Genomic DNA, 22,785 nt, shown 5'->3' on the forward strand with positions numbered 1-22,785 from the left:
CCTCCGGCCGGCGGGAGCGGAGAGAGGGCGGGACTTCCGTTGCCAGGGGCGCCCGCGGTTGCTGTGAGGGCGTGAAGCCGCCGCGAGTCTGGAGCTGGGGCCGCCCGGCGTCCCCCGCCGCGCTCCGCCCGCGGCAGAGCGCTCCCGGCCCCGGCCCCGTTCCGCCAGCGCTGCCTCGGGGAGCGCCCGGACGGCATCAGCTCTGATGAACGTGGCGGGGCAGAGTTGAACCACACGCAGCCCCGGGCGGCTGCTTCCCGCCCCCCGCCCGTTCGCGGATGTCTGAGCTATGAAAACCGGCGGATGTACCGTGCGTTACACACCCCCATCAACGTCAATCTAAGTTTTAAAAAAAAAAAAGCAATTCACAAAGCATACATTTCTGTTCAGAAACAGCACAATATTTATTTAACATCTTTATATATTTTTATATATATATAATTTTTTCTGCATTGCAGATTGTGTTGAGTTTTATACATCTCTATTTACAATGATTTAAAATAATTATATTTCATCTCTGGCAGGTATTTACAAAGTCAATAGTAACTACATTTCACATTTCAACAACAGTCAACAGCATTAACCAGCTCAGTAAGACAGTTAAGATAATGGCTTACATGCACCAGTAACATGATCTTCAGTACGGGCCATCTCCAGGTCTAAGAACGAAGATTTTCCCTGGTCCCAGGTTAAAGGACATCATACAGCAGAGGTCGTGGTTACTAAAAACCCGTGTGGTTTAGTCCTTCACCAGTACGGAATCTTGGACATCTGGGGTTCACACCAGCACACAGGGCTATCCTGGTGAAGAGGGGCTCACGCCACCAATCCATGTCCTTTTGCCTAGCCTCCTTGTCCACAAGAAGTGGCCTACTTGCTGCTTACGCTCCTTCTATGACAGAGATAAGATTACATAATGCTAAAGTAGTAAAAATCCTCAGAAACCTTAGTTCAGAGAAACAAACCTGGTATGACAGAAAAAAGTAAGAAAATAATCCTTTAACCCTTGCAGAATGTTTCTTTTTGCTAGTAAAATTGACAGCATATCCTGTATTCTTACAAGGACAAAAAACAGATCAAAAGATTCATTGTAAAGTACAGGAATTACAAATTTAAAAAATGCAGCATGGGGTACCTCAATTTAGTTGGTGGTTTGCTTTTTTTTTTTTATAGCAAATAAAAGCTACCATAGTAAATTTAAAATGTATTAAGGGTATCTGATTTAATTATTAAAAAATCTTTATTAGCTTTTTCCTGGAATCTTCAGTATGGAAAAAATGTTCAATGACTCAATTTTATTTAATCATACGGCATTTTTCCATAAATAACCAGCTGGTAACATCCATCCCGAAAGTATTCACTATCTGCATAAAAACAGTAAGAAGTCTTGTTTTGAAGTGATCATTGAACACTGGCACAGAAAAACACACAGACACACCCCAGTACTAGGAATCTGATAACACTTTGACAAGTTGGTTTATCCTGAGTGATTGTTAACTCACATCTACTGTATACTTGAAGCCACAAAGTTTTTACTACTTGCATTTTTCATAAACTAACATGAAAGTCTAGCACAACAAGCACAACTGCCTGAACAGAAAGAACAGTGTCAATAGCCAGTATTTGTCACTCCCAAGTCCTCCTTATTTTAGAACAAAAGGTAAAAGGTTGCCTCATTCCTACTATTTTTTCTGGTTTGTGATCAGTTCTGGGAAGGACGAGGACTCAAAACACACAGGCTCTCACTACCGATTTGAATGGAAGTTTCCATGACAAAGCACCATAGAGTCCCCTTACTAGGAGATACTCCTAAATAGAAATATCTCTTGCCCATTTTACCCTCTAAAACCAAAAACCTGCGCGAATTCTATACCACATTTTAATAAGTGATTAATCATCAAGAGTCAAAATTTAAATTGCTTTAAAGAGTTCTATCTGAATGCAGATACTCCACTCTAAATTGCTGACACCTCACTGACTGTGAAACACTGGGAGCTCACAACCGTGTAATTGGTTAATAAAACTTGATCTTATCACTTTGCTCATCATGCACAAGCGAAGACATAGGGCAAGGTTTTACCGTACAGACACAAAGTTTTACTATACATCTGTTCCCATCAACAGGTCCTCACAGGAATAGCTTAGTAACCCTTTATGATAGCAGGGATAATTTATGGACCCATTTCAAATTCATTTGGTCTCTCAGATACTACCTTTAGTAAAATCTGATAAGCAGAGTGAAAAAAAAATAATCAGGAGAGGAGGGTAGCCTAGAGAAAAATAAATAAAAGAACGGAGACAAAACCTGTAATTTTTTCATTAAATCTCGAACACCGACAAATAACATGGGACAGATTTTTACTAAATCCATTCATGGAAGATGTAAGGTACCCTTAGACTTCTACAGCTTGCTTCTGAACTTTTAATGTCACAGGCCTTGACACTTGCCAAACTTACTAGGCAAGTTTATCTGAAATGGCCAGCTGTTATGTTTTGAAATCTTGTTCCAAGATTTGTTTTATTTTAAACAAAATTTCACAACAATTATGTGGAAATCCTCATACATCAGTCTTGCAAAATCCACTTACTGCTTGTTTTCAGGAACTACTGAAAAATCAAGCTGCTCACAGCTCTGCACTGTCTTTCACCACTGTGCAGGAAAAGCAGTAAGTGTTTTGGCTCTTAGCTGGTCATGACAGGCAAATTTTGACAGACTGACACCTGTACTCACTAACACAACACTCATGTCATGATCTGTCACCCTGGATCACCTACAGAAAAGCTTTCCACAGCAAAGTTTATCCGAGTGCCAGTGGGAAAACAAGCTAAAAAACAATCACGAGATATTAAGGCCCATTTGCTAGAAATAAACAGCATTCAAAATACTGAAGAACATATAAAATATTGAACAATTGGATATAAACCAAGAATGTAATGCAAGTACAGAGGATCTGGCTTCTTTGCTTACCATGCTTGGAAAGGAGTGGTATTTTGCAATTTTAGTCCTGCAATTAGCCTAAACAAGAAATTGAAATAAATAAAGGGGGCATGTCTACTCTTCTGATGCAAACTATTCCTATGATGTAAACAGCTGTTACAAATGAGACCTAGCTAATGGCTTTCATGCTGTATTAAACATGCCAAAGTAGCAATATCTTTGGCAATGAGAGAATTGCAGAATTTAAGGATGAGATTATTAGATTTACTAACACAAAACATCTTTTTGTTTTGTGTGCTGTACAAACATTTAATTCAAACAGGTTCAATTATATTTTCCACACCTCCTACAGGATTATGAGTACAGTACGTCACCAGCACTGCTTGATTGTTATGATTTTACTCAAAAAGCTACTCTTGGTTCTCAGTCTTCAAATTAATTTAAATTTGTAAGCCAAGGTAAACAAAAATTTCTGGTTTGTGACTGAAGTTAAATGCTGAACACTTAAGAGATAGTCATCGGTTCATGATAAAATAGGATGAGTTTAAACTTTTAGGTTAAAATACAGCCATAGCATAGAATTATTTATTCCAAAATTAATTTTTCAAAATATAATTCTCTGAACATGTTATACATTAAGTATTGAGGAAAATTTCCCAGGAGCTAAAATTTTCCAAGAACACTAATAAGCTTCATTAAAGAAGTAAAACAAATCACATAGTATCTGGAGATACAAAGGGGTTACAGTTGGGGTCACCTTACTACAGAGTAGCTTTACCACCATTAAGATGCAGGTTTCCCCCTTAATCTTGAAAAATATGTTCATATTTACATACAGTATACACACAGTTGAGGCAACTGATTGTCAACACGTGACAAATGTATGTACCTACCCACACACAAGTAAACCTCACACGGTGAGAAAAAACCCTGTCCCAGTAAACTCCAGTATTCGTAAGTAGTGCAAATAAATACTTTGTCAGAAAACATTTTTTTTTCTCACTATTTTGATGTTTAATTATGTTAAAGCTAGCAGGAGCATGTTGGAAATACTGTATTTAAGACCAACACAGTTGCAAACTACAAACACTAGATCTAATGCTTACTGGCTGCAACATGATGTTCAGCACTACAGAATGAAGTATGCTGTTAACAACCTTTTCCAAATTCACATCAGAAAGGGTTTTCAAAGAAATATGCATTTAAAATGGACAGTGACATACAAAGTCTTCAAATAAAAAATAACGCAGCAATTTAAACTGTTATCTTGCAACATTAATTTTAATAGGTATTTTTACTTCATCACTTTACTGCCTGCAGGATTTAAAAATGGCTTATCATTCAACCAAAAAGCTGCTTTTAATAGACCCCTGAAAAGGATAATCAAGCTGGAGTTAGCAATCTCAACATTTAATATTTTCTTAAAATTATGAAGTCCAACAAAAACGAATTGCAAAATGGCAGCGTGTTGTGATGTGGTAAAAATGGTATCAAGGAATAATTCATTTATCCCTACTTAAATGTATATATACATGAAAATATAGTACCCACACTTCCTCATCTAAGAATTACACGTATGTGCATGCACGTGCACATACACAGGGAAAAATCAAAGCATTCTGCTTTTTGACCTTCTTTTATAAGGCTGCAGTTGCACTGAAATACTGCAGGTATCTAAACCCAGTGCCTTATGTCAAGTACCAAATGTTCTAAAACAAGACATAGCAGAGTGAATTCAGGATAAAGAGATTTAAGTCTAAATAGCTGTCACAGGTGTCAGAAAATTTAAGTATGTACTTTGTTTAGAACTTCGCATTTATAGAATCAGAAAGCCAGCAGATTATTCTCTCAACCCGTATCCCAGATATTCCTCATTTTATTTCTGCCACAGTACTTTGAAGCGTACTGAACTTCATCGATACAAAGTTTTGCTACGATTTTAATGCACCTTGGCATAGTTTGAGACACATCTAGAAGCATTAATGATAAACATGATACACAGCACGGCAAAGCCTGTTATTACAGCTGGTTGGTAGATGTTAGTGAGGACTCATTTTCTAAGATAGACGTTGAACAGTACTTGTCTGAAAAACGACAAAACAAGCTCTCACAAATGAAACATTGCACTAACAGGGTAACTTTGAGAAGTTATAGATGTACCATATCAGCACATAGCAAAAAAATTTTTTGTTTCTTTTTTTCAGGGAAAAAAAAAATTGAACTCTATTTAAAAAGCCTTATATGGGTAGGTATATATACACAACAATATACCGAAATACAATGGATGAAATGATAACAAAAGGCACATCATCAAAATGAGAACTGTAAAAATATCTTAAAAGGTAGTTTGACTAAAGTTTAACCAATTCAAATTTACGCACGTACGTTTGACTTCCCTATCTGAAGTCATTGAGCTGTCTCACTTTCCTGAAATAGTTTAATAGTGTGGGACCCCACACATAAGAATATGTATTTAAAAAAAAAAGTGTAAAACTTAGCCTGATGCCAATTAAATGTCCCAAAACTTCTCGAGGAATGCCTGTAATGGCAAATGTAGAAAGCAGAGAACCTTGCTAATGAACAACTCCACTTTTTAAAATACTAAAATAAAGTAATTCTTAAAAAATTAGATGACACCCCTGACCTTTTATTTCCCAAGGATTTAAGCAAATTATTTGGTCCTTTTTCATTTACAGTGATGGCTCTTTAATAGAATTTCCTTTGCGATAGTCTCTACAAAATATAAACTTTGTACTTTCAGCCACAACTTACCAATTGTCTCCACTAGCAAAACTTTATAAAATAAAGAAGAGTTTAACCATATACAGCTTTTGACATTTTTACAGAAAATGCCTCATAGCTTATCTCAACTTTGCCTTAGTTCCATCTTGTGTGTGACTGGTGGTCCTTAATGATAATCTTCAATTTAGAAACTGTAAGGTTTTCTTTCTTGATGATGATTCTATTTATTCATTAACTGAATTTCAGCATCAGTCCAGATGCCATTTAATTCACTTTATGAATATAAGGTATGAAGACTAGACTACCAAGTAACTCATCAAAACACAAGGAAAAAAAAAAAATCTATTTGAAATAAGGAGATCAAAAAAAACCCCAAACAACCAAAAAAACCCCACAAAAAACCAAACCCAAACCAACTACAAGCAATGCAACACCATGTCATTGCATGTCCTGATTTCTTAAAGACTACCACTCAAAGATAGCCTGCTATTTATAACTGCTTATGTTTATCCTTCACAGTGACAGTGAAACCAAAGTGCCCACATAAAGATCGTAACTCTTTCCTGTGAGTTCACAATTTGTAAACTTCCAGGATATCATACATGACTTAAGCAGAGGATGAACCTCTCCCTTTTCTCTCTAGCAATCCAAAAAGAGAGAGAGAGAGATGGAGAGAGAATGACAAACATTCTCCTGTGTAACCAGAAATGTGCTTCTAAGCAGTGTTCTCTAGCATAAGTACCAGCCAGTGCCCATACATCAGTCATATACATTCAAGGCTTGGCTCAATGGCATGAGTTCTGAATTTTCTAGAGTAGGGCCAATCCGCTAAAATAAGAGTTAAAAAAACCTCATCGGGTTATATATACCAAGGCAATGAAGTGTGATCCTTCTGGGAAAAAAAAGACTGTCAGTACCCCTTTGCGCAAATGGTGTTTCTAAGAAAAGGATTTCACACTGAAGCTTCGGTGTTTCTAGCAAACTATTGTCTCTATCCCTGAGACAGCCCCTTAAGAGTACGGTCTGTCTGGACTGCAGGATTCTTCAAATGGCTCCATGATTCAATTCAGGGACACTGAGAAAGCAGCTGAGAGGGGCAAGGGTGTCCAACAGCCATGATACCACAGAAAGCAGCCTGAGAAATACTCTTTACCCGAATGCACCTTTCAATTCAGTGATCAGCACCTCACAAGAACAACAATAACAACAGAAACGGAGCAGAGCTAGCCATTAACTCCTAGGAAAGTAGTGCGTTCCTCCCACTTACAAACCAAATTGCTTTAACAGCATGGTGGTGTCTAAATTTTAGTCTATGTGCAGAATGACCCTGTGTCCTGGAGAGGAAGACATGTAACATCACATATGGCTACAACGCCATTAGAAGTGCATTGTAGCCTACATTATCTACTTAGAATCCTCTCTCTGAGGGAAAACAACTTGTTAATACACACGTCTCAGTTGCTGAACATCGAAAGCTTCTGGGATGAGAGACTCGGGGCAGGCAAGAAAAAACTAGCCTCATTTTAATGAAAAAAGTGCTGTAGGCAGCCAGGAGCAGCAATGACAATCCCCTCCCCAGAATTGATTGCACAGACTCAGAGAGGTCCAAAGTCACACTAGAATCTCTGAGGCACTCCTGGTTCTGAGAAAGAAAAGTCATGATCCAGTAGTCTTTGCAGTACTGTAGACCGAGAAAACAAACCCGTTTCTGTTTCTTAACAAAGCCAAAGCATCATCTCATAGGGATCACATTCACCATTTCCGCCGGTGTCTCCAGTCTCACAGTGTTGAAATGGGACTGATCAGCCTACGATGGATTGCACATCACCCAGGGAGAAAGGAAGGCATGGAAAAAGGCATACAGTACGTTATATACTGCTTCACAACCATGTTTACAAGGTAGGGGGGAGGATGAAGGTGAGGGAAGAATTATTGCTGTTTCAGTAATACAGTATGATAGCTAAACCAAATCAAACAAGATCACAACAGTTAGTATTTTCACACTGCAGGATGATGGTTCATGTTTTGCCTAAGGATGAACTTGCCTGGGGATTAAGGGGAAAGAGGGAGTCCTAAGGGAGGGAGTCAAAGTTACACCTGGGATATCAGCTGCATATTGAAACTTGGAGATCGAGACTGCTTGGTTAGGGGAGCTCCTGGAGGAAGGAGATCTTTACCTTCTCCAGCTTGGCCTAGTCGGTCCTCCTGTAGGCTGATAGTTGAAAACCGATTGGTGTTGCCAGCTGCTAGATTGGTAACACCCTCTGTACCAGCTCCAACACTGGAGCCTGCTTGACTGCCATTCACATAGTCAAATGATTTACTGGAGGAAGCACTGGCGGTCCTGATCAGGCTCAAACTGTTGGCTTTTGGCACCACCTGCCCAGCAGGCAGGCTAAGATGTTTCCTAGTAGGTGTCATCTCAATTATATCTGCACCAAGGTCAGTGGATTGGTGCATGTACTGCTTCCGAGCCACTGAATCTCGAGGGCTCTCATTGGATTTTGCTGCAGAAGAGGTTTCTTTATCCTTAGCAGAACGCCCGCTTGCTGTTTTCCTTAAGCTGCCCTTCTGGGATACAGATGATAGAGGTTTGGTCCCAACTGGCTGGCTGCTGAGGGAAGCTCCTGATGAAAAACCTTCATCAGCATCATTAAGGTTCACAGATTCCTCTCTTCCATTTACACCTTCAGCATCTATTAAGAACAAAGAAACAACCGGAAAAACCCCAAACCAATCAGAACACACAGTAAGCATTCAAGTTACACAAAGATGTGCAGAGAATGTCAAAACAAACCTCATTTGCTAATTCACATGGTTTCTACTTAAAAATTTCTGATTCTCAGTCAATAATCTTCCTGTCATATTTCACAGAATAATGGAATCTAACAGTAAGTACTCCCTGAGCTTGATTTGCCTTTCCTGTACATCACTTTTATGAGTCAGAATATCTCCTGAACTTTGTCTATAAACAAGAAGCACTAGGCCCTATTAGGTTAATTTGTTTTAGTTCTGTCTGCAGATATTGGTGTCCACTCTCCTTCTATACGTGGTTAAAAAAAAAAAAAAAAAAAAGCCTTTCAGACTATTTTTATCCTATGTTGAGGCAATATCTAAGCATGCTCAGGATCTCAGGATCTCTTCCAGTCAGAGTAAGTTCTGGTGAGTGCTCAGTAATCTTCAGCATTATGCTACTTCCTAGGCCAGCAATCGCAATGCTCCAACACAGGCAGAAGACTTCTGTTGTGTGTAGTTGGCACTTCAAACAATGTGACTATACTTTCTGTCGGAGATTAACCTAATTCCTAGTTCTCTCTCCTGCAGAGCTCAATCTTCCCTGCATTTCCAGCAATCCTATCTAGGTGCTTTCACCATATTTGCTTTTATCTCAGCATCTAGATTTTTTCAGAGAAAAAAAAAAAACCAACACCCACCCTTGTATTAAGAGAAATTTAACCTCTGAAACACTTCATGTTGTAGAAGAGGCACTGTGCTTTTGATTGGAATCTCAAAGAGAAAAAGCGCCTGACAAATTTCTTTCTCAAACCCTTGTTTTCAGGCCTATAATATGATTAGCGCTGCACACCAAGACTTGTTTTTTTTTTAAAAAAAAAAAACTTATTCCAGTCCTTTTTTTAAAGCTCCAAATACTCAAAAGAAGAATTATTGTTTCAGTAGAAAACTGAACAGCATTCAAATTTCAAAACTGGAAATGGAGATTCAGTTTTTGCTCTATATATCTCGTTTCAGTGGGAAAAAGTCAAAGTTTAACCATGTTGGCAAAAAAAAGGAGACATTCAGGCTATAAAAGTTTTCCTTTTTTTTTATAAAACCTGTAGAGCCTGACTATTTGCGAGAGATCTGCAAAGCCTATGGATCTGTCACAGCTAAAGCCACTGTACTGCTCTACTGGTAGTTTGCTCAAGCCAGCTTGCCACCAAGCAAACATGTTTAGATCTCTTTTCTGGAATGGGGAAAAGTGGTGGCATGGATCTAAGACATTCTGTCATTTGAGTGGAAGCTCATTCTTTCATGCTGATTGTTAGCGGAGCACTAAGGAATGTTTTATATTACGGCAAGCAGAACAAGGCACAAAGCTTTCAGTGTTGTTGCCACCTCTGTGTAGCGGGAATATAGCCTGATCCAACTTCAGACTTCCGAAGTGTAAAGCAAAAAGAAAACTTTACAGGGAAGTTTTATTATTCTGCTTTAAACTTACTACTTCTTTTCAGGAAACTTTGCCTTGGAATCACCATTACTGTGTATCAGCTTACAAAAGATGTATAGCCATTTCCCCATCAGACCATTCTCAGGCCGCTCTCAGAACAATGCAATGTGAGATTATTCTGTAGTTTTATATAGTTCTGTTTGACTCATTAGCCTCCCGGAAGCAGAAAGGTAACATAGTTCATGTTACTGCAGTCTTCCTTCCTTGGTAAAGCCTTTAGACTTAGAAAAAGAAGCTGCTTAGTTTTCAAGGACTATTATTAAAATGAAGGGTGCGTTACTTGCTTTAACTTCCTGTAACCATATTTAAAATACATATACTTTCCCCTTCTTCTGCCCACTCCGTTCGGTGAAACTAGGCCTTCATCTTCTCATTGAGACATAAGTGTATTTTCTTACATTAGACAGTGATATATTTTGTTCACAATCCATCACATCTCCATTTCTCTCCCACCCCAACCTTCCCATATATAATCAAAGATGCTAATAGAAATATTATGTAACTTGAACATACTGAAAGGAAAAGCACTTTTTCAATAAACCAACATTTATGTTTCTTTATATAATCATGCAAAGCTGGATGAAAGCGTGTTTGGTTACAAGCAGCAATAGCAGCAGCTGAAGTCCCCTCTCAAGCCCTTCTTATTCAAACAAAAGACGTGTAACTTGCAAAAAGGTATCTCCAGACAATACTGCTAAGCTTTTTGTTATTACAAGAACATTAGTTGTCTTCAAAGTTTATGTTAAAACATTGCTGAGCAACAGGATGCTAAAACAGACATTCCTGTTCGGGGACAGTGAAGCAGAAGAGTTACACTGAAAAAGTGTCATTTTATCCACAGAATTTAAAGACAAGACTGAGAGGGGTTGTTGCGACCTTTTGGATGCTGCAACTATACAGAGGCCCAAGCAGCTCAGCAGTGCTCAAAATTAAAGAAGATAGAGAAGACAACGTGCAAGAGAATTTCTGTCTAGTCTTATATATATAACTTTATAACTACTACAACTATATATATAATATATTATATATTTATATAATATATAACTAACTATATATAGCTATAACTTCTATACCTATAGAAGTTCTCAGTGGGATTGAAGTAATTCAGCAAACAGGTATTCTTTTCCCAATACATGTTATTTTTCCTTTAAAAACTGCCCTCAAAAACAACAACAAAAAAAGTTTGAGTCCTTGGGGGAAAATCAGGATGAAGTCATAAAGTCTTCTTCCCCAACACCCCCCCCTCCCCCAATAGAGCAGTAAGACAATTAAAAAAGAAAATAAAATCTAAACATCTACTCTTCTCAAGCACTCTTCCACTGTAAGACCAGAAGAGAAAAAGACAGTGCAACCTGACAGAAATTTTATCAATTGCACTACAGTCTGTATTCAGGACTCTCACTGTTCCTTATCAGAATAAGTCTGCACCCAAAGAATTCGTTATTTATGTCAATACATACTACAGCATTCTCCACTGACCCAAAATAGTGCACATAACTACAGCTGCAACCATCCAGACGCAGAATACCTTGCAAGGCATTACTGAGTCATTCTTGAAATCTTCTGCCTTCTCCTACTTATTGGATCAAAAAAATGATCTGAAGAAAGGGGTTTATACAGCTTCTTAAAGTGACTTTTATTCTGTTTATCCTTTCCATATCTGAAGGTTGAAAAGTCACTAGAAATGATCAGTCTCTCGTTATACTGTTTGATATCAAAATGATATTTATAAGAGGGAATTTGTTAGCTGAAATTTTCTGTGAAATCAGCATCAGTAGAATAAGACCACTGTATATACACACGCAATTTGATACTGAAAATCAAGCCAAATTCCATCTCTTGACCTTCTCCCAGATGCTATCAGCTGGAAGAATTCAGTTCTCCCAAGCATGTAATGATACACTGCTAATGTTACAGAAGTAAAGGGTATTCAACCCACTTCAATAGAAGTAAAGCATGTGGAATGATGCCTTTTCCAAAAAAATGCCGAATTATATAGATGTCTTAAAACAAATTAAGACTAGAAGGCCACATCCTTATCAACTTCCCACTTCTCATCTCTCCCAGAAGGTTCTCTGCAGCTGAGGACTTCTCCATATCCTCTAGGTCATGCACATGCAAAGTTTAGTAAAATGGAGCAAGACCAACTAAACCACTGAATTTAGGAGAAGACAGGACTCATTTACTGAGCATGCTCAAATTCACCATGCACCAAGGAGTAGATGATAAACTCGCACTAAACATTTTTATGCAACTATCTTCTACAGAAACATGATGTCTTAACTATTGTTCAATAGCAACTCTGATTAAGCGTAAGGATTCTGTGATAACACTACATTAATTCTCCAAATTCTCCACATCGTTTCCAGAAGAACAAAGCTAAAACCTATGCAGCTTATATCCAAATGTGCAAATAAATCTCATTTATGATTGATATTTTTATAGAGGCTGGAAACGAGAAAAGAATGTTCAGATAGAAAACAAGACTTAAGATAGGAGAACACTTGAAAACATGTTTAGCTAAATTTACAAGAAATTAATTCTCATCTCTGAGGAGAAATCATGATTCAAATTCAATACTCGAACCCATGTATTTTATGGAGTAAAGATAAGAAAACTAATAGATGAACTTAAGCAAAATAAATTTCTACCAGCTACTCCATCTGCTATTCGTGGCTGCAGAGCAGACATATGAAGTCCTACAGCATTTGCGTGGACAGCATGACTGAGAAAGAAAGCAGTAATTGTTTCTAAAGTTTTAGAAGTGCTTTTATGGTACCTGTCTTTAGAGCAGCCAGCTCATTCATGTAAACGAGTTGTATGTGTATTAATTTTCAATTAAAAGATGACTGGCAAATAAAAACATCAGCAGACGTATATCTGTATTAGGCTTAAGTTTTAATGGGAACAGGAAACTTTGTTCTCGGAAATTTAAAAACTGCAGACTAAAAAGACACTATTGCAACTAAGTTGCAGTCAAATCTATTTATACTCTATACTGTCTACTTTTCAGGACTGGATTCATTTTCATCTGGTGCATTTTCTTCCTTCTGAATATTAGATTAAACATGCTCAGTAATAGAAAGTTTCCAAGCGATCCCAAAGCTCTCAGCTATCATCCCGTCCTTTTTTTTTTGCCATGCCAAGCATCTTTCACCACACATATGCAAGCCCCAAGCCAGCCCACATGATAACAAAAGGTAGTACCTGACCTGATGTTAGGTATATAGGGGATGCGTGTATTGCAAAGAGAAGCTAATACACCCTGGGATAGCGGAAACACACACTAGAATGGAAAGAAGTTCTGCTTGGGGATAGGGAGCCAGGATCCTCCTCCAGCAACTGCCTCACTGACTTCTGCCTCCTCATCTCTGTCCTACCCTCTGTTGTGGCTGCTGCCAAGGTGGGCTCCGGGAAGCCATGCTCAGGGGTCCTGCGCATCAGCACCTCCCCCTCTTGCTCACGTTTGATCCCTAGGTCTGTGGAGCCGTGTTGGATCGGTGAGCCAGGTGTGCTTGAGTCAGCCTCGTTTGAGAAGTCAAAGCCATCTGGGATTCAACATATAACATTTTAGTGCTTTTCTATTCCTTTCTTGGCATTCCAACCCAGGCAGGGAAATAGAAGATTTATGCGGACATGGAACAAACACAAAACACTACCCATGCTTAGGTAAAAGTTGTGAGAACATCCACAGAAAGGGACAGGTGGGCTATACAGTAGAATAGAGACTAGCAAACGAATATAACGGCAACTACAGAGAAGACAAACATGACCCAGAGTCCTCAAAACAGAAGACAGCTACTTCTTGTCCCAGACATCCTGATTCAGCTGAAGACCAGAGGTCATCAAATCCTTTTGCATGATACAGAGGAGAGAAAAAAAAAAAAAAAGGCGGGAGGAAAAAGGGGAGGGGAAGAGAGTAGGAAAAGTACCACAGGAAAATATGCAAACCTTGTTTTCAGACTGTTTTACCCTCAGTTTATTTTTAGGCTATTCTACTTTTTACCTTCAGTCATCTACGCAGCTTTTTTTAATCAATGCTTTATACATGCAGCAACAAAGCTTTGTAAGTATGACAAAGTGATTTCAACGCAAGCTTTTTGCTACATCTACACTGAAGATGTCATCGTATCAAGGTAAATACTACTACATATTTATTTTTTTTCTTCATACAGTCAAGCACACTTCCATGTGACATAAGTACTCACTGAGGAAAAATATGGACTAATTCTCAGCTATCCAAAGCTATTTTACAACATGGCTCCTCTCCAAATTGGGCCATAGGATGGTAGGAGTGTGATGTTCAGCTTTTCCCTCTCCCACTGCCTTCAGCAGCTTTAGGCAGCTGGAACCCTACCAAGGTCTGGATAATATCATTCATTCCCTGAGCTGTTTATGATGGGAGGCAGTTTAGTTCTAGTGTGGATTAAAGAAAGTACTCAAATTCTAAGCCAAGCTCTATCCCTACAATTTTATGCTGTGTTACATGGAGAAAGTCTTATTGAACATTTTGCAGCTTCTCCATTTTCTCACCTACCTCATGGGTTATCACCAAATCAAAAACAAATTAAACACTCCAAATGTTCATGTTCATGCAGTGCTCTGAAGATGTAAAATACTATACGTTGTTATGGAGTATCCTTTTTCAAAAACAAACAAACAAACAAAAAAATCCCCAACCAACTGTTCTGCAAACATTCAAACTCAGAAGCCAGGTTACAGTGATGACGATGAATACAGTACACTACAGTATTTGCTCTTGGCAGAGAAAGCTCACCTTCTCTCCTCCAGCGATGACGACGGATAGAAGCTGTTGTAATAGCAGTCCGAGAAATCCTTGGCACTGTCGGAGTAACTTCTACTTTCAGTACCTTCTGGCCTTCTTGCGATGCATCAGGAGCATCAAAGGGCAGTGAGTTCTTCATGGCATTTGCAACCTAAGATAAAAGTAAAATGCTGTACTACTACTGTCCTTGATTGCACTAATGGCAGTATTAGATTTCTTGCTCGACACTGAAAGGGAAACAACCAAGAATTGTTAATTATGCCAGACCCCATCCAGATGGATGGCCCCATCCCCAGGATTCACAGTTGATAATACATTGAAATGTTCATCAAAAACCTATTTGCAAAAATGTAGCTGAATTTTCTCATTTTTTTTAGGCCATTTATTTCATTCCATGTTTGTCATCTGTACTGGCAGAGGTAACGACCTAAGCAGGAAGGTCTCCATCCAAAAGAGATTGCAAAATGACAACGAAAGGACCATTTATGTTTTATGACAAGAATGTCATAAAACTTAAGTCACAGGCCAAGCCAATGCAAACAGCATATGGCCTTATGCAAGGGGGAGACAGGACAAGTTTCCAGCCCAATCTACCCCATTCCCTCTCAAAAAAAAAAAAAAAAAGACTAACCAAGGGCATTAGACTGAGATACTTGAAAGATTTTTTAAAAATCTCCAACCCAAGCAACAAGCATCAAGTTATTAAAATGCATTCATCTTTATAATAGGCAATTACAAGAAAAAATTAGATATCTAATAAAGTCAGAAGTTTTGTTTTGGAGCTTTGAGGAGAGAACAAGTGACCTCTTTTGGCTTTGATGTTTTAACTGCTGCTTTATATTTCCCATAAAATGTTTTTGTGGGATTAGAGGTTTACTTTAAAAAAAGAAAAAGAGCCATTTTCAGTTAATGTTTCCTAGTTAACAAGTAAATTGTTGAAACAGTGAATCTGTGTACCAGCTCTTGAAAAGCAAGCTGAGTCTCTAGGGCAGGTGCAGTATTCAACAATAACAAAGTTGCTGCACACAAAACTTTTAAAAAAATAATGAAAGTGAACACACTTTGATTTTCCAAAATCTTATTGACTTTATCCAAACAACCAGCAACAAAAGCATTAGATGCATTTTAAACTTAACAACACAACTTCATTCATAGTTTTCTCATGTTTCACAGACATCTGACTTCCTACATGCTCTTTACTCCCCCTCCAATGAAGACAGTAGATAAAACAAGAGGGTCAGAGACAACTAGACTTAAACTAAAACAACTTAAACTAAAACAACTATGGAGAATAAAAATCTTTTAATCTCTATGAAATCCTACCTAGCAACAGTTCCCACCATAATTTTGGCAGGCTGTTCTCTCCACTACAGTTTACAAGAAGCATTATGAAAAGTAACTTTATGTTGCCTCCTAATGAATTTTCTCTTGTATCACACAAAAAAATTGATTTTGCAGCTTGAGAGCACAGAGTTCACTGTATGGCAAGAGAAACACATTTATTTAAATACATGTAGTCTGCATGTCTTAAATCCATGTAGGCTACTTGCTAGCTGAAGGCAAAGGCACGTAAACCCTAATTTAAGACACAGATAAAACTATAAAGTTGACTGTTCTGCCCACTCAAATGAAATACAGATCTGCGTTAGAATATGCATCTTTGCGAGATAATCCATTTTTCTGACAATGCATACATGCATTTTTCTTCCTTTTAGACCGTGTTCTTTTTCTAAGAACAGGCATTTTATTTATTGTATAAAGACTTGTGGCTAGCTGATGAAGTAGTATCAGCTGTTTAGCACATTACTACAACCAAGCATTTCGTAGTTTTATGCTGTAAGCATTGTTTTCATATGTTTCCCTCAACCTAGTCACAGAATTAATGCACTTTTAAACCTCATCAATGTTGTCTTGACATTCTGAGGTTGCCTGGAAACTTAAGAACATTCAACAAATTCCTTGAACTCCCAAAGCTCACATATACCAAATCTGCTTAGCTGATTAAGTTGTCTTTTGTTAGCATTTGCAAAAAAAATAAAAATAAGAGAAACCTATTAAATAGCTAGAACAGACCCTATTGGCAGAACTTTGTATTATTTGTCTTGTGAAGATTTCAGATAATGTTTGATAAAAAGACTATATCAATGCCTAAGGCATGCCATAAAAGCTGCATGAATTAAAGGTGTTTATTTGCATTATAATAAAGTAGAAGTGGCTTTCCTACAAGTTATAACAGGAAAAACATCCATCAACCATAAGAAGAAATGAAACTGTTCAAACAGTAAAGCCACAGATCACAGGATATTAACTAAATCAAAGACTTTTCACTTCCTGGGGGGCTGGAATGGCTGCCTTATAGCTGATCCTGATCTCCAGCTGCTGTTGTGATCCTGTCACTCCTCATTAAAGACTTTCTCTGCTGCCTTCCTGACTGACTTCTAACCAGCACAAAAGATTATTGGCACCATCAGAGAAATGCTCCTCATCATTTTGCCTTCCACTTGTCCAACATGGATTTGCCCTGTGCTAGCCAATCCTCTCAGCCTCAACACTTGTTTGTGAACAGCTCTCTTATTCACACACAGTCCTTTTTCCACACCGTCCTCTTGAAATGGTAAAAACTGCATTCACACGATCCTTGATTATATTAAACACTTCAGAAACTCATTTCTGCTGTACTGAATCAAAGCTGATCAAGTTCAACAGCATATAATGGTTTGCCTTCCCATCTTGTACTCACCAGAGTCGTGCCCTCTTTTGAACAGGTACCCTTCTCAGTATATAGGATTAAAATCTAAAAACTAGTAGCAAAAAGCTTCTGCAACATGACCAGAAAAGTGACAGAGCACTTCTGCTTGCTGAACCTTTTAGCAGCTGGCCCTTTCTAACAGCACAAATTGTGCTTCTGAGGACTGAAAAGAGCCATATGGAGATAAAAATCAATGTAATAGTAAAACTTTGAAACCATCTAAACAACCAGCTTTAATGAGTCACAGCCCTTCTCTGACAGAAAAAAAAACCCTGTGATCCTTCGGGATGCAAAATAACTTGCTCACTATGTCTAATCTAGCACTGGAAGGCAGAAAAACAAGCAAACAGCACAATTCAGACTTGGCAAGGCAAGTCTGCAACCACTGATGACAAAGGAGGACTGGTTTCAGGCCAGACATCCATTCTTGCCTACCAGAAATGAGCTATAATGAAAATGACATCTAACAAAAGCAGTAAGTACATCAATAAAATAAACTGGATAAAGGTGCTGTCACAATAAGGACTTGCTGATCCATGCTGCTTGTGTACCAGGCTAAGAAAGCCTGTGCGTCTCTGCACCGAAGACAGGGATTTCCGCCTGAAACAAGTGTAGAACTCCTGCATTCAGAGGAAAAGACTGAACCGAGCTACTCCCCAGGACCAGGCTAGCTTGGTAGTAATATTAAGTCCTGATGATTAGTTTCACTCTTTAGAAACTCTCAGTTTTCATGACTATGAAACTAATTCTCCGTGTTTGTTAACAGAGATACTCTTCCCAGAAAAAGCCTTTCCTTTGCATTACTTCCTGCCCCTTCCAGTGCAATCTCTGGGTATCAGTGAAAGAAGAGTGCTTCTACATTGCAGATATTTCATAGCTTTCTGATGTTGCTATTTCAGCTTTAAGTCCACAGGCAATATAAACCTATTTAAGTAAGAGCATGGATCTACTATATTGTCAAAACTATTTCTCCAAGAGATATATCCAAACACAGGGACTGTGATGTTTCTCATTGAAATGATAACTGATGGTATTCCCATAATTATATATAAAATATACTCAATAGCTTGAGTACAGATATCTAAAACCAATTCTAACATAGGGGTTTGTCTGAATCTTAAATGGACTTCGAAGAATTTGCTGCTGCTAGGAAATCCTAGGCAGAGGCTGAACTTGCAACTTACCTAGGATGCTGCACAGATATTATTTTATTTGGTGTCAGTAGTTTTAAGTTCGAAACACAACATTTTATAATGCTGCTAAATCATACACATCTCCTGGAGAATGCAACAAGGTGAAAGGATTCCAACCTTTGAAAATATCAAATCACTTGACCTGCTGCCAAGGACATGCAGGTCATTTTTTTTTTATGACTGGCAATTTCTTAAAGCTACTTTTTAAAAATTGCAGTAAAACAAGATTGGAAGCAAGGCAACGATCAGAGTATTAAGAAGAAAACTCCACATATGTGCCTGCATGCATATGCATGAAAAACCTGACAACTTGGGAAGGGGGAAAAATTGGTGATGTCATGACATCACAGACACCAGACAATGGGATGGGGAGGCAATAGTAGCTTTGGAAAAAAACAAAAACATTATAGAAGATTCTTATAATTAGAATTAATCTCTAAGGACAAACTGATTAAAAATGAACAATGAGGACTGAAATTGTCATATCAATTGAATTAAGTTCCAGATCCTCCCACACATCTTTTAAATGTAGTAGTTCGATAGGGTGACCCAACTCAGCAGGTTCAATATTTAATTTAAAACTTTCAATCTGATGGAGCGATGAGTCATTTCCAAAAGGAACCAACTATTATAATAATTCAATAGATACCAAGCATTTAAAATGTAGCAGTGTCAGAAAGCCTGTAGATAAGTTTTACAGCCAATATTAATTCATCGAGAGAATAATTTTACATAATTTATTTCAGAAAAGAGGCATCTCAGATTGCCACAAAGATTTTTCCCAATCCACTCCTTTCTCATTATATAAAAAGCAGTGAAATTTTACTGGTGTTAGTTCAGAGGATACTAAAGGCTTCTAGCCACAATTCTGATGCAGAAACTGAAATAATAGTCTATTTTACTTTATTCTCCTTAATTTTCCCTCTTATCTTGATCCTCATTCCCACATACAACAAAACATAAAATCTCTCCTTTCCTCCTCTCTCTCTGTCAACCTCCTCATCCTTCCCAATCACATCCACCTGCACGCAGCCCAGTTTCATCACTCTCCCCTTTCCATTTCTCTCTTTTTATGATCAGAACAGCAAGTTTAGTGGAAACTGAAAAAAAACTCAAACCATCAGAACAACTCCATTCTACTGCTGCACCTTCAAACAAGGTTAAGATTAAGACCTATGTGCCTTTTGATCAATCAAAATCTGACATTGACTCTGGAGATGAAGTTCTTTTTCTCCTTCAGCTCTATCCTGTTGTTGCTTTTTTCTACTGTGTTATCAGTTAAACCATATAGCATATTCTCAACTCCACTGAAGATCTAGAAGCAAAGAAAATAGGTTTTTTGCAACCAATGTCCTATGATATATAACCATTCGGTTAAGCTTCTTTGAATCACTCATTGGTAATTTATGCCAAAACAACACAAATATTTTGATCCAACTGTAATACATTAGAAAATCCTAGCTTTCCACATCAATGAGTCCTACAAGATCCCTACACCCTAGCTTAATACTCAAGCAGAAAAAGCATGGTATAAATAGCTACGTTGAAAACACCAGCTGTTAACAACCACTTGCATTTGGGAGTGCAGTAAATGGTCACAAATGCTTTCATTACCAGTCCACTTCAGAAACATATCCATACTCCTCTGAACCAAGTCCATAAATTGCAATGAATTGTTTCTTACCAGCAGAGGCTGCGAGTAGAGTTCAAGCTGTGCTCTGTAAATTATGTCATCCAATACCTCCTGGCCAAGATCCCACTGACCATTATATCTAAAAAGTAAAGACAGATATTCATCTTTCACATCTTAAGAACACAAACTCGAGTTTTTTCTGCCCAAATCCAGCTCTTCGCTTCTTTGCTTATGTAGAAAGTTCATCAACTATATGTACACACCAGCCCCTTCACTTCTTTTAAAAGTATAGACAAAAACTTTCTTTATTAATCTTGTTGGTATAACAAAAAAGCTGTTCCCTGTCACCTCCAAGCAAGACAAAGTTGCTGCCATAATCAAGACAAACTTAAAGAATAAAAAAAAAATAGGGTCAAGACGTAAAAGTTAACACTACTTAGCAGAACTGAATTTCCATCAGAAATGGATTTTTGCTACCTCAGAAACTACTGACATCCAAGAAATCTGCATTTCATCAGCTTAACTTTGCAGCCAAGCTCATTACATTTGTGAACAGAAGGTATCTGGTGGTAGTGGAAACTTGGGAAAAGATTAAGCCAGAAGCCTAACTCTCTACAGCACCTACTACTGGCCCTTCATCACCTAATTCCATGCTGACAAAGATATTTTCAAGTTAGCAGTTGGCTGAGTGAGCAAGTAACAGGAAATAAACCCATAATACAAGTTTGTGACTCGTTTAGTGTAACTATTTTTTTTAAATTATAAACCAACTAGCAGTTATATTTCAATTCATGTAAAACCAGATGTTTTTCTTTACACCAAAAAACCATCCACTTACATGGCGTAATAGACACCTGTAAGCAGCTGCACCATGAAGTCGGGGTCTAACACCACTCTACCACAGGGTTCTTTCCAGCATTTCTCATGCTGCCGTGGAAATCCGCTCACACACAGTCTGAAAAAACACACCATTGTAATAAAACGTGAACCTCACAAAGACTACAAATGTCTTTACATAACAGAGATTTTAGTTCACTTTCAAAATTTATTTTTCAAAATTTAAGCACACAACATAGAACATTCTTATATTGCTCTCTCAACCATTAAAGTGGTTTTATCAGTGCCTTGAGATGTGACTCACTGATAATCCAGTGTTATTTCCATATAAACATTAACTCCATCTGTTTTCTTCAAATCATAACCAGCTTCTAAACAACGAGGGTGGCAAGATGTTCTCTATTGCCAGCCACCAAGTAGGAGACTCTCCCAAAAATTCAGTAACTGAAACCAGCTTTGTTTAAAGGAAACATTTCAATGGTATAGAAGAGAAATACGTCATCTCCCATCTAACATATGATGACAGCCTTCAGTTGCCTTCTGAAAAAATACTTCTGACCCTTGAAAAAGGGCTGGCCTTCCCATATACTGCATAGCACTGAGTCTTCGTAAAAAAAACAGAATAATGTATTCATAACTTTAATATTTGACTCTTCATCATGGAAGCAACACATGGTCGCTAACATGTAATAACTGCTGCACTGTTACAAAACCAGCAAAAAACCCTCTAGCCTATAAAACGTTGTCTTTCTTCTCCACCCAAAGAACGGATCTAATTTTCAGATGCAGGAAAATTCAGCATGTTTGGCATATTTAGCATAGTCACAACTCAAGCAGACATGACGGAAGCATGCCAAGAATTAACCCATTCGCATCAGAAACCATGGGAAAGAAAACAGGCTATGCTCTTAATTGCATACGTGCGTTACTACAGAGTGTATGTTGTTAAGAGGCTAGTCTGACCCTTCTTTGCTACATAATGGAATTACATGTAACCCTTTTCTTTTATGGCAGTATCATGCTGAAGCAAATAAGCTAAAATCAAAAAACATTTAAAGAGGTTCCTCTGTTTGGGGGTAGCAGGAGAGAGAATTTATCTCATTCTAGACAAAAACGCTGGTAAAACCAAGACTATGGGAATATCAGACATACTTGAGATTTTTCAGAACAGAAAGCAGGGATCTTTGCCAACCAGATGCTTCTAAGATTATTCAAGCAGAAGGTTATATAAAGGGCATGTATAATAGTTTGAGAAGTCACAGTACTGAATTCTCCAGAAAGTGCGATGTCGTTATCAGGGAAAAAAGAAAGGAAGGAAAAAAGAAGAAAACCCAAAAAACCTCAAGCCGAATAAAACCACAAACCACTAAACTCAAGAACATTGTGCAAGCACTTCATATAAACCATCCTCAGAAGCAAGACATTAATATTTGTAAGTGGAGGAAACTAGTGCTATTCCTCACAGGATTTTTAAGCTGACCATACTGAAAAATGTCTGAAAGATATGTAAATGCAAAAAATTCAAATCAGCCTGAGTAGCTTCAACTAATTTTCCCCCTAAATTGCCTTTTTTTTTTTCTCCTTTCCAAATAACAGGAAGTTACATAACTAGGATGAAATCCTATGCAGTAGTAAGATAATTCATTTGTTTTTTCTGTATGCAAGTACAGCTTCAAATT

At 38.0% G+C, this 22,785-nt stretch overlaps 1 protein-coding gene across 4 annotated transcripts in view; it reads right to left on the reverse strand.

The window, feature by feature from the left end:
• Positions 1–429: 429 nt before the first annotated feature.
• HYCC2 (hyccin PI4KA lipid kinase complex subunit 2) overlaps positions 430–22,785 on the reverse strand; it is a 62,247-nt gene continuing 39,891 nt past the window's right edge. For 2 of the 4 annotated variants that reach the window (XM_086616178.1, XM_086616179.1), the window contains 5 exons: positions 21,108–21,224; positions 20,321–20,408; positions 14,686–14,845; positions 13,289–13,456; positions 430–8,376 (listed from right to left, as the gene is read on the reverse strand). In XM_086616178.1, coding sequence (XP_086472304.1) covers positions 7,772–8,376; positions 13,289–13,456; positions 14,686–14,845; positions 20,321–20,408; positions 21,108–21,224 — 1,138 coding nt within the window. In that variant the 3' untranslated portion in view covers positions 430–7,771. The remainder of the gene's footprint in view (positions 8,377–13,288; positions 13,457–14,685; positions 14,846–20,320; positions 20,409–21,107; positions 21,225–22,785) is intronic. The other 2 variants (XM_086616180.1, XM_086616181.1) reach the window with 2 other exon arrangements.

This window comes from Tauraco erythrolophus, chromosome 8 (assembly GCF_009769465.1).
Source record: "Tauraco erythrolophus isolate bTauEry1 chromosome 8, bTauEry1.pri, whole genome shotgun sequence".
Classification (NCBI taxonomy): Eukaryota; Metazoa; Chordata; class Aves; order Musophagiformes; family Musophagidae; genus Tauraco; species Tauraco erythrolophus.